Raw genomic sequence first — 17,679 nt, 5'->3', positions numbered from 1 at the left:
GCTTTTCTATTATTGTACTGCTTAAAAAAAAAAACACCTCAACCTTTTTATAACAAAATAAGTATGTTTAAAATTTCCCTATTCTGACCCCTTTAACCTTCTCATTTTAATTACTTTTTTTCACATATGCGACTGTATGAGGGCTCCTTTCTGGACCCGCAGTCTATGAAGCAAGTGCATCTCCTCTGCTCACTTCATAGATTTATATGCTGAAAGGCGTAAATGTTTGCCCTGGTGCACGGAGTCCCAGTAGGCAAGGGTGTAGATTCACACCCTGCGTCCTCTAGAGGTTATACAAATACTATATATGTATACTGTACATAAACGTACTATTATACATAGCTTACATTTACAAATAGTCATTACATTAATATGTATAGCAAAGCTTGTAAACCTATGCAGCTAGGGTCCTTTGTACCTTGCTGGCATTTGAGTTTGTATTTATTTTGCTAATTTTTTTGTGTAAATAAATAATGTTTTAAAGTAGAGCAGAACATTTATGTCAATTGACTCCCTGTGTCTCTAGTAGTTATAAGGGGCTTACTGTATTGGAGGAGTATGTGCAATTTGGAGTTTATTGTACATACGCAAGTCCTTAAAGGGGTTATCCACCATAATGTGATTTTAGTACGTTCCTGGCAGACAGTAATGAACATGCTTAGGAAGGATCTGAGCTTGTCTTGGGGCTAAATAGCTATGTCATGAGATTACCATAACATTGTGGCTAGCTTTTTTGTGAACTTGCATTCCCTGTTTCAGTTTTCTTTGTTTGACTACAAATCCCATAATTCCATTTTCCTCCCTCTCACACATCAGCCACCCCACCCATTGAAACATAAATGAGCTGCATCCATTCAAAAGACCTGTGGTTTTCAATCAGGGTGCCTACAGCTGTTGCATTAGTTGCAGATTGATCCCTCCACCCATTGAAGCAGACAGGCTCCCTGTCATCAGCTGACTGAGTCAGGTCTCGGCCGCATTGCAACTTGGGAAAAATCTGAGACAACAGTCATTTTGTATGCTGGTAAAAATAAATAGTGGGGCGAAAATCACAGAAGAATTGTGAGAAAACCATCACACACAGGTACAGACACTATATTATGAACTACACTAACTTTACAGCCCCTGCAGCATAGTCAAATAAAAAAAGAATTAATGGAATACCCCTTTAAAGCAAGTCCATTTAATCTACTCTGACATTCAGTTTTTTTTTTTTTTTTGCAAGTATAAATAAGTAATTTAAGTAGGAGCCTCATAGGATTCCTGTTTGTCGCTGAATGCTCTCAGCTTGATATGGGCATCGCTGACACTTTTCTTCATGCCACATTATATCTTCACACATATAGATGATTCTATTACACTGTGTAACCATTGAGGGTATTATGGATTATCTATCCACAGAAATGTAGGATTAGGGAAGTAAAATACATTTTAACCACAAACAAGATTATGTCAGACAAATACTTTAGCTCTTAAACTACATGCAAACTACAAGGAAATGCAAGACATTGAAAAAAGAGGAAACCATCTAGTTACTTAATTACTGTCATAAGACTATGGAGTAAGTGTTGTTCATGCAATGCTTTAGTTATAAGACCAGTATTTCTATCCCATTAGAGGAAAAAACATTTCACAAAGGGCTTATGCAAATATAGTACGGTTTACATTACAGTATGAAAGCATTTATTTGTAACGTATGTTCTTCGGGTTGATCATTTAAATACTTTTGAATACATTACAAAGAATGGTCCACCACAAAGTAGAAAGCAGCTCTACCTAAATGTAAAAGAATCCAGATTTGGCCAATGGGAATGGCAGCCTCAAAGGGTTTTGCAATGATAGACATTTATTGTCAGTAAATGACAGAATTTAGAGAATAGGTCATTTTAAGAAAAAATACATTTAGGGTAATTTTTTTGTTTTACTTTGGAAATTATCTATAATATCAGTCAAGTAAATAGGTTATTTTAATGACTATACATATAAGAAAGTGGGAGCCATAGCAAAGATGCAAATGGGCTTCCATTACATTGTTTTTATTCCCCCAGAGCAGAGAGGCTGGATGTTTGTTTCCCCTTTGCAGCCTTTCCATAACCCTTGGGCAAATTCCACCACTTTTTGTTCCTTAACAATGCAATCCCTTTTGAGAGAAGTATCATGCCATTGGGAAATAGACCAACCAAGATTGGGCATTAACTCTCCATGTCTCCAATAACAAGTGCAATAGCTGCTGTCATGCACATTCCCCCTTTTTAAATGTTATCCATCTAGGACAAACTGAAGAAAAACATTGTATGCTTCTTGTTTTAGTTATATTGTGTTTTGTTTATTGCGTATTATTTAACCTTTTCCTGCAAATTGACAGTAAGCTACTTACATATGTAGCCATGGGTAAACAAACATAGCAATGTGTTCTGTTGGGATATCCTAATGCAACAGGAATCAGGATAAAGTCAGTCATTGAGAAGTAATGTTAAACATGGCTTTGTGTCACTAGTTAGGATAGCCTATCTTTATTTCAGGAGAGCAGTACAATATGTTACTGCTGCCTACATTTGCATAGTGCAGTGGCGGATCCAGTGGGGGGGGGGGGGGGGGCAACAATTGCCCCCCCCAGATTAATTTCCCCCATCACTATTAAGGACATCCCTGTGTCCCGAAAGATCATTTTGGGACACAAGGATACCCCCATTAACTCTCTGCGGCCCCGCGTTAACTTTAAAATCGCAGGGACTGCTGGGAGGTAGCGCACGCAGGGACATCACTGACGTTCCGTGCATGCGCCCATAGGAATGGAGGAGTGGAGCATTGAGCAGGAGGATGCGTGTTGGCCAGCATGGTAAGTTATCAGCTGCACATCAGCTTCCACCACCACTCCTCCAGTCCCGGGACCTATTAGCAGTAGATCGTGACCCCAGAACGGAGGAGGGGTGGTCAGAACACTGCGGTGGGGCAGTACACAGACATACAGCCTCCAACCATACACTGTATATGGCTGGAGGCTGTATGTCTGTGGGGGTCACTGCCAATCTAATGTGGGGGAACATACTGCCAACCTAATGTGGGGGAACTATACTGCCAACCTAATGTGGGGGAACTATACTGCCAACCTAATGTGGGGGAACTATACTGCCAACCTAATGTGGGGGGAACTATAATGCCAACCTAATGTGGGGGAACTATACTGCCAACCTAATGTGGGGGAACTATACTGCCAACCTAATGTGGGGGAACATACTGCCAACCTAATGTGGAAGAACTATGCTGCCAACCTAATGTGGGGGGAACTATGCTGCCAACCTAATGTGGGGGAACTATACTGCCAACCTAATGTGGGGGAACATAATGCCAACCTAATGTGAGGGAACTATATTGCTAACCTAATGTGGGGGACCATACTGCCAACCTAATATGGTGGAACATACTGCCAACCTAATGTGGGGGAACATACAGCCAATTTAATGTAGAGGGAACTATACTGCCAACCTAGTGTAGGGGGAACTATACTGCCAACCTAATGTGGGGGAACTATGCTGCCAACCTAATGTGGGGGGAACTATGCTGCCTACCTAATGTGGGGGGAACTATGCTGCCTACCTAGTGTGGGGGAACTATACTGCCAACCTAATGTGGGCGAACTATACTGCCAATCTAATGTGGGGGGAACTATGCTGCAACCTAATGCGGGTGGAACTATGTTGCCAACCTAATGTGGTTGGGGGTCGACCCTCCCATAGATTTGCATTGAGGGGGTGTGGCGTGATGTCAAGAGGTGCATGGGCATGACATCACACCATGCCCCCTCAATGCAAGTCTATGGGCGGGGGCGGGTCGACCACCGCACAATACTCTGATTGTGCCCCTCCCGAGACTAGACTCTTGATCTGCCCCTAGCATAGTGGATGGTACAAGAGCTGTGTCAGTGCCATCCAGTGATGGAGCTGTAATATACATCTGGACTCCTGCTGCAATGTCTAGGATTTGAGGTGGCCATTTAAAGGTACACTCCGCCCCTAGACATCTTGTCCCCTATCCAAAGGATAGGGGATAAAATGTCTGATCAGGGATCCCCGCAATCTCTGTGCAGCACCAGGCGGCAATTTTCAGACGCAGCAATTTGCTGGCCAAGATTTTATTATTTATTATTATTTCATATTTATTATTATCATTATTTTTATTACTACAAAAAATGGGTCCCACGACTCCCACCGTGACCCATGGTACGGCCAGTCCTGCATCGGGTCTCCGACGCACCGTTCCAAATGGCCTCAGCTCACCGTTGCAAATGGCCGGGCCGCAGTGGCTGCTGAACACGCAGCGATGTGGCTTCTTTAAATTAGTGAGCGCCTATGGCGGGCCAGCTCTGGATGACGAGTGACGCTCCTGACATTGTGCAGGGGAATGTCACTAGTCATCACAGAGCCCATGCCCCGCTGGTGCAAAGAAGAAGAGCTGCCTGCCCCAGCCTTATAATTTGAAATATGAGTCGGGACCCAGGATGCCTGGCAGGTGAGGCAGAAGCAGAGGGGGGGGGGGGGTTAATGAAATGGCATGGGGGGATGCTTAATGAATTGGCACGGGGGGAGGTGAAAGGTTAATGAATTGGCACAGGGGGTGGAGAGGGGGGTTAATGAATTGGCACAGGGGGGGGATGTGGGGGGCTAATGAATTGGCACGGTGTGGGGGGTTAATGATTTGGCATGGGGGAGGCGGGGGGGTTAATGAATTGGCACAGGGGGAGGTGGGGGGGTAAAGAATTGGCACAGAGGTGGGGAAGAGGGAGTTAATGAATTGGCACGGAGGGAAGTGGGTTGGTGGTTAATGAATTGGCACAGGGGGAAAGGAGGGTTAATGAAATGGCACAGGGGGAAGGGGGTTAATGAAATAACACAGGGGATGAGAGGAGAGGGGCAATGAAACAGCCAGGGCCGGCGTTAGGGCGGGGCAAACCAGGCAATTGCCTAGGGCCACCAGCCGGCTGCTCAGTAAGGGGGGGGGGGGGGGGGAACAACTGTTTTAAAGTGGCTGCAGCGTTGGCTTCTTGTTAAAGATTAGCAGACCGGCCGCAGCCACAGCTCCGGGCCCCGTGCCCCCAGGGAGCCTGTCCCATTCGGGACATCCCTGTGTCCCAAAACATCTTTTCAGGACACAAGGATGGCCCGTTTACATCACAGCAGCCCCACGTTAACTTTTAAAATGCTGGGGCCGTTGGGAGGTGTTCCGACCGCCGCTCCCGGGATCTACTGCTATGGCCCATAGGCCATAGCAGTAGATCATGACCCCGGAGTGGTGGTCGGAATACTCAAGTGGGGCAGTAAACAGACATACAGCCTCCAGCCATACACTGTATATGGCTGAAGGCTGTATGTCTGTGGGGGAACATACTGACCTAATGTGGGGGAATTATACTGCACCTAATGTGTGGGAACTGTACTGCACCTAATGTGGGGAACTACTGTATACTGCACCTAATGTGGGGGAACTACTGTATACTGTACCTAATGTGGGGGAACTATACTGCCAACCTAATGTGGGGAACTATACTGCACCTAATGTGGGGAGGGGGGGGTAATAAAATGGCACAGCACTGGCGTAAAAGGTCATTAGAATTGCACAAGGGGCCACCACAATTCCCAATCCCCACTCTGATCCCCCTGTGCCATTTCAATTCCCAGTCCCCTCCCCCCCCCCCCCCGTCTCCTCTGATCCCCTGTGCTATTTTATCCCCTCTGCCTATCAGAAGGGGGAATTGAAGTGGCACAGAGAGGGAATTGAAATGATACGGAAGAGGGGGGATTGGAAATTGAAATGGCAAAGGGGGATTAGCAATGGAGGGCACTGGAAAAATGCAGAGTCTAACATGTTTGTCCCGCAGATGCTGAAGAGTTGAAGTTTTGGCTGGAAGAAGACATCATGGCGGTTTGAGCCGGATGGAGAAAAAAAGGTAAGAGGATGCCACTGATCAGAAAAGATGTAATTGTGAGTCCCTAAATGTAATTGTAATCACTTATATGGTATACAGATCTGTATACAGCTGGTAAATACCTTCATATGGTACTGTGTATTATCACTTACATGGTATACAGAACCTGTGTACAGCTGGTATATACCAATATATGGTCCTGTATATAATCACTTATATGGTATTCAGATCCTGTATATACCACTATATGGTCACTGTACTGGGGGGGGGGGGGGGGTGAGGTAGTTGGGGAATCTTGGTTTGTATATAGTGGAGTTTATTTCATAACAGTAGAGTGGAATTATCCAGTCACTAGTCGCTTTGAGGTGTAATGGTCCTTGTGTGGCGGGATTACGTGTCCCTTATATAGGCGTGTTACTGGTAATATTTATCTTGGTATACCGGTATTATTGGTATTGTTGGTCTCAGTATGCCCGCTCTGGTCAGGTTACAATAATGTATGGTAATATTTGATCCTTGTTTAATGGTATCAATTGGAAACTGCATAACTAGTATATTCAGGTATACAGTATTATCATGCGTAAAAAAAACTGTCATACATATGTTAACTATATAAATATATATATATACATATATATATATATATATACACATATATATACGCCCACTTGTTTTTGGGGGGGGGGGCAGCATTTCATTATGCTAGACATGAATGGAGGGGGCATGACGTGATGTCACGAGGGGTAGTGGCGTTACATCACGTCTCCAGTCCTGGAGGTTTCTGAAACTGGAGACGCAGCTCCGCATATAATACAGGTGCTCCAGGGAGATTGCGCGCGCGATCCCCTGTGCTATTTTATCCCCTCTGCCTATCAGAAGGGGGGATTGAAGTGGCACAGAGAGGGAATTGAAATGATACGGAAGAGGGGGGATTGGAAATTGAAATGGCAAAGGGGGATCAGCAATGGAGGGCACTGGAAAAATGCAGAGTCTAACATGTTTGTCCCGCAGATGCTGAAGAGTTGAAGTTTTGGCTGGAAGAAGACATCATGGCGGTTTGAGCCGGATGGAGAAAAAAAGGTAAGAGGATGCCACTGATCAGAAAAGATGTAATTGTGAGTCCCTAAATGTAATTGTAATCACTTATATGGTATACAGATCTGTATACAGCTGGTAAATACCTTGATATGGTACTGTGTATTATCACTTACATGGTATACAGAACCTGTGTACAGCTGGTATATACCAATATATGGTCCTGTATATAATCACTTATATGGTATTCAGATCCTGTATATACCTCTATATGGTCACTGTACTGGGGGGGGGGGGGGTGAGGTAGTTGGGGAATCTTGGTTTGTATATAGTGGAGTTTATTTCATAACAGTAGAGTGGAATTATCCAGTCACTAGTCGCTTTGAGGTGTAATGGTCCTTGTGTGGTGGGATTACGTGTCCCTTATATAGGCGTGTTACTGGTAATATTTATCTTGGTATACCGGTATTATTGGTATTGTTGGTCTCAGTATGCCCGATCTGGTCAGGTTACAATAATGTATGGTAATATTTGATCCTTGTTTAATGGTATCAATTGGAAACTGCATAACTAGTATATTCAGGTATACAGTATTATCATGCGTAAAATAACTGTCATACATATGTTAACTATATAAATATATATATATATATACACATATATATACGCGCACTTGTTTTTGGGGGGGGGGCAGCATTTCATTATGCTAGACATGAATGGAGGGGGCATGACGTGATGTCACGAGGGGTCGTGGCGTTACATCACGTCTCCAGTCCCGGAGGTTTCTGAAACTGGAGACGCAGCTCCGCATATAATACAGGGGCTCCAGGGAGATCGCGCGTGCGGGGGGGTGGGAGTGGTGGAGTGGTCCAGCAACGGGCCCCCCCATGATCAGACATCTTACCCCCTATGCTTTGGATAGAATACCCCTTTAAGCTTTAAAACAAGAACAACGTTTGGATAATGCTGTATCTCTGTGCTAGATCGAGTTTCTTTCATTGTTTATTTGCTGAATTTGCAGGATCACTTCCAACAAGCAGCCATTGAGCTGGATTTAACTTTCAATATATAACATAACTCTATGCCTTTTAGGCCATGCCAGAAGTGAGGTCTAATTACTGCCTTACACTATATATAACAAAGCATTATAGAAGCAATCAGCATTACAAAGAATAAAAAAAATAGTGAGATAGGTATTTATTAAAAAAAAAAGAAAGAAAGAAATTGACAGAAAGTTTTTGATTTAGTAAAAATAGTGACATATTCTTATATAAACGGATGGAAAAAATACGACCATTTTTATATACTGTATGCAATTTATGGAAACATAAATGAAATACACATTAAAATACACTGGGTGGACATAGCCTCAGTTACCATTATTCCCATAATATGCTATTTAGTTTAACTGTTACTATATAAGATTTAGCAGAACAATTGTGGGACAAGGAAAACAATGAAATACACCTACCCTGACATAAATTATATTATCATTCTCCATATAGCTGCAAGAAACCTTGTGTAAACACTAGCTAGTAATTCTGAGACCTCAAGCTCTGTGCAGCAGCTTTCAGTCTGTGTATCTTTCAGTGAAGCTCTGTTCAGCTTTTAGGCTAGGTTCAGACTACGGAATTTCCGCCTGCAAAAAATTGCTAAAATGTACTGTATAGTGAATGGGTTTCCGTTCACAAATTAACACTTCGGAATTTGTGAAGCGGAATTTGTGAACGGAAAATCCTCTTGGAAATTTCTGCCTGAAGAATGGAACGGGCTGGCCAGTCCATAGCATCAATGCCTTCCTCTTGCAGGAACTGCTGACACACTCCAGCCACATGAGGGGCCAACTGCACACGCATACGGTCTCACAAGGGGTCTGAGGATCTCATCTCGGTACCTAATGGCAGCCAGGCTACTTCTGGCATGCACATGGAGGGCTGTGTGGCCCCCCAAACCAGTCATGCTGGAGGATGTTGCAGGCAGCAGAACGTTCTCCGCAGCATCTCCAGACTCTGTCACGTCTGTTACATGTGCTCAGTGTGAACCTGCTTTCATCTGTGAAGAGCACAGGGCACCAGTGGTGAATTTGCCAATCTTGGAGTTCTCTGGCAAATGCCAAACGTCCTGCACAGTGTTGGGCTATAAGCACAACCCCACCTGTGGACGTCGGGCCCTCATACCACCCTCATGAAGTCTGTTTCTGCCTGTTTGAGTGGATACATGCACATTTGTGGCCTGCTGGAGGTCATTTTACAGGGCTCTGGCGGTGCTCCTCCTGCTCTTCCTTGCACAAAGGCGGAGGTAGCAGTCCTGCTGCTGGGTTGTTGGCCTCCTCCATATTTCCTGATGTACTGGCTTGTCTCCTGGTAGTACCTCCATGCTCTGGACACTATGCTGACAGACACAGCAAACCTTCTTGCCACAGCTCGCATTGATGTGCCATCCTGGATCAGCTGCACTATCTGAGCCACTTGTGTGGGTTGTGGACTCCGTCTCATGCTACCACTAGAGTGAAAGCACCGCCAGCATTCCAAAGTGACCAAAACATCAGCCAGAAAACATATGAACTGAGAAGTGGTCTGTGTTCACCACCTGCAGAACCACTCCTTTGTCTTGCTAATTGCCTATAATGTCCACCTGTTGTCTGTTTCATTTGCACAACAGCATGTGACATTGATTGTCAATCAGTGTTGCTTCCTGAGTGGACAGTGTGATTTCACAGAAGTGTCATTGACTTGGAGTTACATTGTGTTGTTTAAGTGTTCCCTTAATATTTTTGAGCAGTGTATTATAAAGCTATATATCTTTAGCTGTGAAAGCATTTATTGCAGAAAAATACATTTCATTTTATTGACGTCAATTCACGTTTTCAAAACGCTGGTACAGGGAATAATCTTGGCTACCAAGTAGATACAGTATCAGTAGTAACGTTACCTATTCTAAATGTATACTGTTGTACAGGCATGTGCTTCAAAGTACTTCAGAATAAGTGCAGTGAAGATATTCAATGTAAAGGTTTCCTTCAGATCTGGATTTAGTGAAAAAACACTACACAGTGTTCTTTGGACCAGTAATTCTTTAGTCACACATGGCTGCAGGGGAAGGGGAGGCTGGCTAACAGGTCTTGAGACAGACAACCGCTAAGCAGCAGAAGAGAACAGCTATTTACAATTTTAGGGCTGTGAAATAATTTTATTTTTTATTTTTGTATGAATTCACCTTTCAATCCAAATATTTGTTCAATGTATACAATGGAACACTTTGCTGAGCTAGAAGTTTTCTTTGTTGAAAATAAAGTGCACCCCTCTAGGATCCACAGAGGAGTTGGCGATGGACAGTTTGCTCAGGGTCTCTGCAAGGCTTTCTGGTCCACAGAGGAAAACACCAATTCTTGAGCTTAAAAGGACAATAAAAATAATTGATGTATGTGGTAAATAATACTAAAGAGCTTTTCAGCAGCTATAAAACGTTTTCTTATTTCTGATTCCAACACCAATAAGAGAAAAATGCTTCCACTGCTCCTGATCTCAAAAACTTTTCCTAGGTGTCCAACCTTACAGTATCGTCAGCAGGGTTATGCAAATATTTGGTGTAGATTTATCAAAACCTATGCAGAGGAAAAGTTGACCACTTACCATTGTAACCAATCATATTGTTTCTTCTATTTTTTAGAGGCTTTTTTAATAATAAAATAAGCAATCTCATTGGTTGCTATGAGCAACTAATCAACCTTTTCCCTCCACAGGTTTTGATAAATCTCCCCCATTAGGCATACAAAAGACAGTCCAAATATCACCTTCTAAAATAGAAGCTGCAGCAATCACCAGTCTGAATTATGGTCAAAAATGCAGTTACAGAATACAAGCCATTGGCCATTTCGCTAATCTCCATAGCATCTTGGAGCAAAGGAGATTGGCAAAAGGGGCGATGAGTTGGATACTGTAACCTGCAATTTATATAAATGACCATCATTTAGATTGGTTAGTGTTGCAGCTTCTATTGTACTTGGAAGAAGACACCAGGAAAACTGCCACAGCTTTTTCTTGCATTTTTGGCAATTTTTCTAGCGTTTTTTTCTGGTGTGGGGAAACAGCCACATTTTTAACCTGCAGCAGTTTTCTCACTGCCTTCAGGGTACCACTCTGTGGGTCGGATGCTGAGCGCCCGGTCCACAGAGTGTAAGGAGATGAGGAGTAATGTCTATATAGCATCACTATACACCTCCCCCGGCCATATAGTATACAGGGGTGCATAGTGTAGCCATGTATACTATAAATGAGCCAGGAATTTTGTCACCAGACTGACAGGACTCCCTGCTCCTATAGCCCCTTTGGGCGGTATGCAGGATATACAGCTATCTATAGATAGCTGTATATAGTGTATACAGAAGATGAGGTCCACTTACCTCTCTCGCGCCCTGTACCTGCTGGGTCAGTGTAGCTCTGCCCCCTAATGATGACGTTGTTAGGGGCGGAACTACAGACGGGAGCCAGGCTGGTAAGGGTGTGAGGCTCTGTTCACATTGTCCGTTTTGTATAATGTGAACAGTCCCTTCTGGCAGTGTCCTCCCAGACAGGGAGACTCCAGCTGTTGCTAAACTACAACTCCAAGCATGCCCAGACAGCCGGCATGCTTGGAGTTGTAGTTTTGCACCAATTGGAGGCTCCCTTGCATTATGCATTATGGGCGCTCTCCCCAGCAGAGAGCGCCAAAAATGTACTAACCAATTTTTTTTCTTCTCGTTTCAGATCCATGTATGCAGAGGATTACGGCGGATTCGGTGGATTACAGCGATTAACTAGATTTTTTTTCCTTTTAATAAAATGGCTAATGAGGGCTGTAAGGGAGGTTTTTTTTAAATAAAATAATTTTTCCAATGTGTCGTGATTTTATTTAAATTGAATATTCAGGCTTAAAAGTGGAAGCCGTCTTATTGAGGGAATCCATTACTAAGCCGGGGCTTAGCGTTAGCCCAAAAAACAGCTAGTGCTAACCCCCAATTATTACCCTGGTACCCACCGCTACAGGGGTGCCGGGAAGAGCCTGTACCAACAGGCCCGAAGCGTCAAAAATGGCGCTCCTGGGCCTAGGTGCAAATAGGTTGACGTTATTTAAGTTGGGGAGGGCCAGAAACAATGGTCCTCGCCCACCCTGGTAACGTCAGGTTGTTGCTGCTTGGTTGGTATCTGGCTGAGAATAAAAATACGAGGAACTCTAAGTATTTTTATTTACTTATTTATGAAAAATAATGCATAGGGTTCCCCTTATTTTTATTCACAGCCAGATACCAACCAAACAGCAACCGCCTGACATTACCAGGGTGGGCTAGGACCATTGTTAGTGGCCCTCCCCAGCCTAAATAACACTAGCCTGTTACCGCCTAGGCCCAGGAGCGCCATTTTTGACACTCCGGGCCTGTTGTACCGACTCTTCCCAGCACCCCTGTGGTGGTAGGTACCAGGGTAATCATTGGAGGTTAGCGCTAGCTGTTTTTGGGGCTAACCCTAAGCCCCGGCTCAGTAATGGATTCCTTCAATAAGACAGCTTCCACTACTAAGCCTGAAAAATTCAATTAAAAAAAAACAACACATTGGAGAAAATATTTTATTTAAAAAAACACTCCCCCACAGCCCTTGTTAGCCATTTTATTAAAAGAAAAAAAATCCAGTTCATCTGTCATAATCCACCGAATCGCAGTAATCCTCTGCATACAAGAATCTGAAACGAGAAGAAAAAAAAAACACAAAACATTGGTCAGTATATTCTTGGCGCTCTCTGCTGGGGAGAGCGCCCATAATGCAATGTCCTTCCTGACCAGGAGCCTCCAATTGTTGCAAAACTACAACTCCAAGCATGCCGGCTGTCTGGGCATGCTGGGAGTTGTTGTTTAACAACAGCTGGAGTCTCCCTGTCTGGGAGGACACTTCCAGAAGGGACTGTTCACATTATACAAAACATACAATGTGAACAGAGCTTCACACCCTTACCAGCCTGGCTCCATTTGTAGCTCTGTCCCTAATGACATCATCACTAGGGGGCGGAGCTACACAGACCCGGCAGGGACAGGAGCAAGGGAGGTAAGGGGATCTCGTCTTCTAAATACACTACATACAGCTATCTATACTTAGCTGTATATAGTGTATACCGCCCAAAGGGTTAACCTAAACTGTCCAGCAGTGTAAGCTAACTCTTTCCTTGCTGGGCTGGCGCATAGCGCACAGCATAGCAAGGGGTTAAGTGAGCCAGCAATGTATATACTATATACACCTTACTGGCTCACTGTAAGTTCTTGCTGGGCAGTAGATATACAACGTACATCTACTGCTCAGCATCAGATGTTCTCCCTGCTCTGTAACTGTGAGCACAGCTGAGTCCCATTTCCCAGACAAATTCACATCAGGAGGATCGCAACAGGTGTCAGGAGTGACACTTGCTTCGATCTGTCCTATACTGCAAATAATACTGCTCCCAACATGGAGCACACTCTGCTCCATGCTGGGAGCTGTAGTATCTGTACTAATAAACAGATGGCCCGGCTGTCACTCCTGACACCCGTTGCGATCTGTCTATTAATGCAGCTACTACAGCTCCCAGCATGGAGCAGAGTGTACTCCATGTTGGGAAGAGTAGTACCTGCAATTAAGGGCAGCCGCACTTGTCTAGTCCCCTGCCCGGCACTATACTCCGCTGTGATGAGAGGTTATCTTCACTTCACAGATTCGTATATGCTTCTGAGAGTTGTGATTGGCCGACACCATCTGGCCAATCTCAGCTCTCAGTGGGAAATATGAATCTGTGATGTGAGGAGAACTTCACATCAATGCTGTATAGCTTGGCAGGGGACCAGACAAGTGCGGCCGTGCCTCCGGCTTCTATAGCTTATATCAGAGGATCACAGTGGGTGTCAGAAGTGACACCCACTTCAATCTGTCTATTAGTGCAGGTACTACTACTTCCAGCATGGAACAGTCTGTTCTATGCTGGGAGTAGTAGTACTACCTAAAAAATCAAAAAAATAAAGAAAAAAAAGTTTAAAAAACACACATTTTATTAAACACACAATTAAAATACAATACTAATAAAAAGTTTAACAAAATAAATTATAAAAAATATATTATTTTTATAATTAAATGGCCCCTTTCTACATTTTTACATTGCCGGGTACATTTTTAGTTCTCTGCCTGCTCACATAAATTGGTCCCTGTTTAAAAATTTATAAAAATTTTGTTCTAAAAAATATAAATTTCATTAAATACAATTTTTTCCATCCCTACTGTATCTTTTTTTGTAAAAATTTTTTAATGGTACCCTATGAAACTTAATAAAAAAAAAGGTATCTCCATCACTTTTTTGGATCTCTAAAGTCCAAAAAATGAATTAAAACCGCCTGCAAAAAATGCCAAAGTTAAAACCAACATGGCATTTTTCTCGGCATTTTGCTCCCATAGAACTCTATGGAAGTGAAAAAATGTCAAGATTTTCCCCCCCAAAAAAACCAAAAAAACGCCAAAGTCTCAACAAGAGGTTGTTTTTGAAAAACTGCCAAGGAGCCAAAAAGGATTTAAAAAACGCAAAACTGAAAAACGCCAAGTGGATCTGGCATTTTGCAGTTAAATGGGTTTTCCAGTGTTTAGACATCTTATCCCCTATCCAAAGGATAGGGGATAAGATGCCTGATCGTGGGAGTCCCGCCGCTGGGGACCCCCGGGATCTTGCACACGGCACCTCGTTTGTAATCAGTCCCCGGAGCGTGTTCGCTCCGGGACTGATTACCGGCGACCACAGGGTGGGCGGCGTGTGACATCACGCCCCTGCCCCCTGTGACGTCACACGCTCTGCCCCTCAATGCAAGCCCACGGGAGGGGGCGTGATAGCTATCACGCCCCCTCCCATAGGCTTGCATTGAGGGGCGGAGCATGATGTCACACGGGGGCGCAGGTGTGACGTCACACGCCGCCCTGTGGTCGCCGGTAATCAGTCCCGGAGCGAACACGCTCTGGGGACTGATTACAAACAGGGGGGCCGCGTGCAAGAACCCGGGGGTCCCCAGCGGCGGGACTCCCACGATCAGGCATCTTATCCCCTATCCTTTGGATAGGGGATAAGATGTCTAAGCACTGGAGAACCCCTTTAACTATTGACTTGCAGCTAACATCTGGCTGTGGCGTTTTTTTCACAGAAAAAATGCTATGCTGCAAAATGGGCATGAAAAACCTCAGTGGAATCGTAGCCTTGAAGAGACATTTTTACAGTAACAGTGCCACACTTGTGCAATGGTTGCTGCAAGCTATGTACTATTCACTCCAATAGAAAACAGGCACAGCTCTTGAGCAGGTGTGGCACTGTTACTGAAAGATAACAGCCACATTTTTCTGATCCTGTACAATCCCTTTAGGTAAAACTTTTTGTCTGCTCTATTGGACACAGCTGGTCTAAGCCCATGACATACCTTGGATGTGCACTTCCGATAGTTTTAAATTCATTTTCCCAGTTTGGTCTTCCATACAAGGTCTTCTGTTTAAGGCCAGTGATCACATCCTTCTCTTGGTCATGGTGTAAAGAGAAAGCTGTGGCCTGGTAAAACACAGTTCATGTAAGTGACAGAAAATGGCTGTATACAGGGCATAGGTTTACAAAAATATCTAATATAAATTTTACTGATTTGGATTTTGGTTAACACCACTTTTGCAGGAACAAAATAAGGAAAAAGTAGGAACACGGCACTTCAAAGCAAGGATAGTGAAGACAAGAAGTGTTTATTTACCCATCCAGTACAAAAAAGATGCAACGTTTCAACTTCACAATTAAATCTTTTTCAAGCTAGAAAATGAATACTGTCCCTGTTTCGCATTTGGTAAATTTCCCCCATCTGTCACATAAAAACCCTATATAAAACTGTCCACACTGATCAAAAACTGTATCCATGTATACTGCCGCCATATCTTTGTTTGTTTATTCTGTGGCTTTAGCTACATAAAAACATTTTTCCCCATAGTCATGAACAGCCGAAGAGGCGTGGCCAGGAGTCCACAATGTCCCGGGGCCGCCACACCTCTCTCCTACATTACTGCATTGACTCGGTGTGACTTACACACAGGTCCGGCAACCATGCACCATCACTCAGTATGACGCCGCACACACGTTGAGTCATTGAGCATCGGGAGTGCTTGCAGATTCAGCTTGCAAGCACTGTAATACTGAGTGACAGCTCATGCGCGACAGACATGTATTTAAAAAATACTGTACAGTTGGAGAGGCGTAGCTAGGGGTCTGCAAGATATAGACAGAATAAACAAACAAAGATTTGGCGGCAGTATACATGGATATAGCCTGTACTCAGTGGACAGTTTTATATAGTGTTTTCATAAGACAGATGCATTTAAAAAAGACTGTTATGGATTCTAATCTCCTAAAATAAATGTCTAACCTGGCTCCCATTTTTTGGTAGGTGATTTTCAGTTGCATTTTTTTAGGACAAAAGATAAAGTAGTAAAATTTGTACCTGGGTTTCATCCCAACCAGTTAGATAGATATTGTAGCTGAGAAAATCTGCATTATTCCGTTCTTGCATTTGATTCTCCAATGATTGTAACAAATCCGCAAACCATTCAAATGCTTGTGTCTCACGGCACAGCCAGTAGAAATAGATCTGAAACATGGAGACATATCAGCAAGCTAAAAATATTCCTATATATTAAAATACAATCAGGTATAAATGGGTAGAAGCTGAACAAAAAACAAAAATTTAGGGTAAAGTATTAATAACTTTATTACTAATTAATAGATTTCTTTTACACTGCAACAATGTCACATGGAATAACAGTTTTGTCCTATTATGAATATAATTTCTATGAATTATGCATTGTTTTGTTCTGCTTGCATTCACACGGGTATAAAGTATTGAACAAAACAGCTCTTGTGCATATTGGTAATAATAATAACTAGAGGGCTGTATATTTTGCTATGTCACTAAATATTAATGTCAGTCCACTAATGGACAGGCAGGTGCAGTGAATGCTATCATGCAATGTACATTCCGAGTCCTAGTTCTACCAATTAAAACACAGAAGAGAACATATTCATGAAGCCTTAGTTCTCCACTGTTCCTAATAATGTCATTCATGGTACAGAAAAGCAGATGAATATAGATAATAATATAATAACAGACCAGAGAGTGCTTTTAACAGAAACATTTCTCATTGAGAATGAGGGATAATAGGATAGGATGAGAAGTAAATTGTTATGTCCAATAGTGGAAATACATGCTTTATTTTCATTTTTTTTTTTTTTTTTTTAAACTGTAAATTTTTATTGGATTTTTCACAACAAAATAAGACAACAAAAGCACACATGTTGGGCAACAACCCCCAATGTATCAAAGACAGAAACAGAATAAATCAAGGCAATCAGGTAAGACCAGACAGAGGACTAAACCGGAATCAGCAGGGTTCAAATGAGGGGAAGGGAGGGGAAAGGGAGGCAACAAACAATCCACATCAGGAAATAAGGGGGAGGGGGGTACAATAGGGAACACATATACAAGAGAGAAGGAGAAAAGAGAGAAAAGAGGAAGAGAAAAGAAAAGTAAAGCCTAGGAAGGAGAAGTCAAGGTGGTTGCCTGTCCATGAATCTATCCCATGGGTCCCACACCATGAGAAACTGCGGTACTAGGGAAGCAGTTAGTTATTCCAATGATTGGATCTCCCTCACCCTAGCTTACCATT

The 17,679-nt window shown here is 43.2% G+C and overlaps 1 protein-coding gene across 2 annotated transcripts in view; it reads right to left on the bottom strand.

Annotated features, from left to right (window-relative positions):
• Positions 1–8,148: 8,148 nt before the first annotated feature.
• The window catches only part of LOC130355629 (cytochrome b-245 heavy chain), a 71,419-nt gene continuing 61,888 nt past the window's right edge, over positions 8,149–17,679 (bottom strand). For both annotated transcript variants that reach the window (XM_056556012.1, XM_056556011.1), the window contains exons 12-14: positions 16,458–16,604; positions 15,405–15,529; positions 8,149–10,351 (exon numbers count right to left, since the gene is read on the bottom strand). In XM_056556012.1, the coding sequence (XP_056411987.1) occupies positions 10,225–10,351; positions 15,405–15,529; positions 16,458–16,604 (399 nt within the window). In that variant the 3' untranslated portion in view covers positions 8,149–10,224. The remainder of the gene's footprint in view (positions 10,352–15,404; positions 15,530–16,457; positions 16,605–17,679) is intronic.

This window comes from Hyla sarda, chromosome 2 (assembly GCF_029499605.1).
Source record: "Hyla sarda isolate aHylSar1 chromosome 2, aHylSar1.hap1, whole genome shotgun sequence".
Lineage (NCBI taxonomy): Eukaryota > Metazoa > Chordata > Amphibia > Anura > Hylidae > Hyla > Hyla sarda.
Note: the sequence above shows the minus strand (reverse complement) of the source record. Positions and strands in the feature narration are given on the sequence as shown.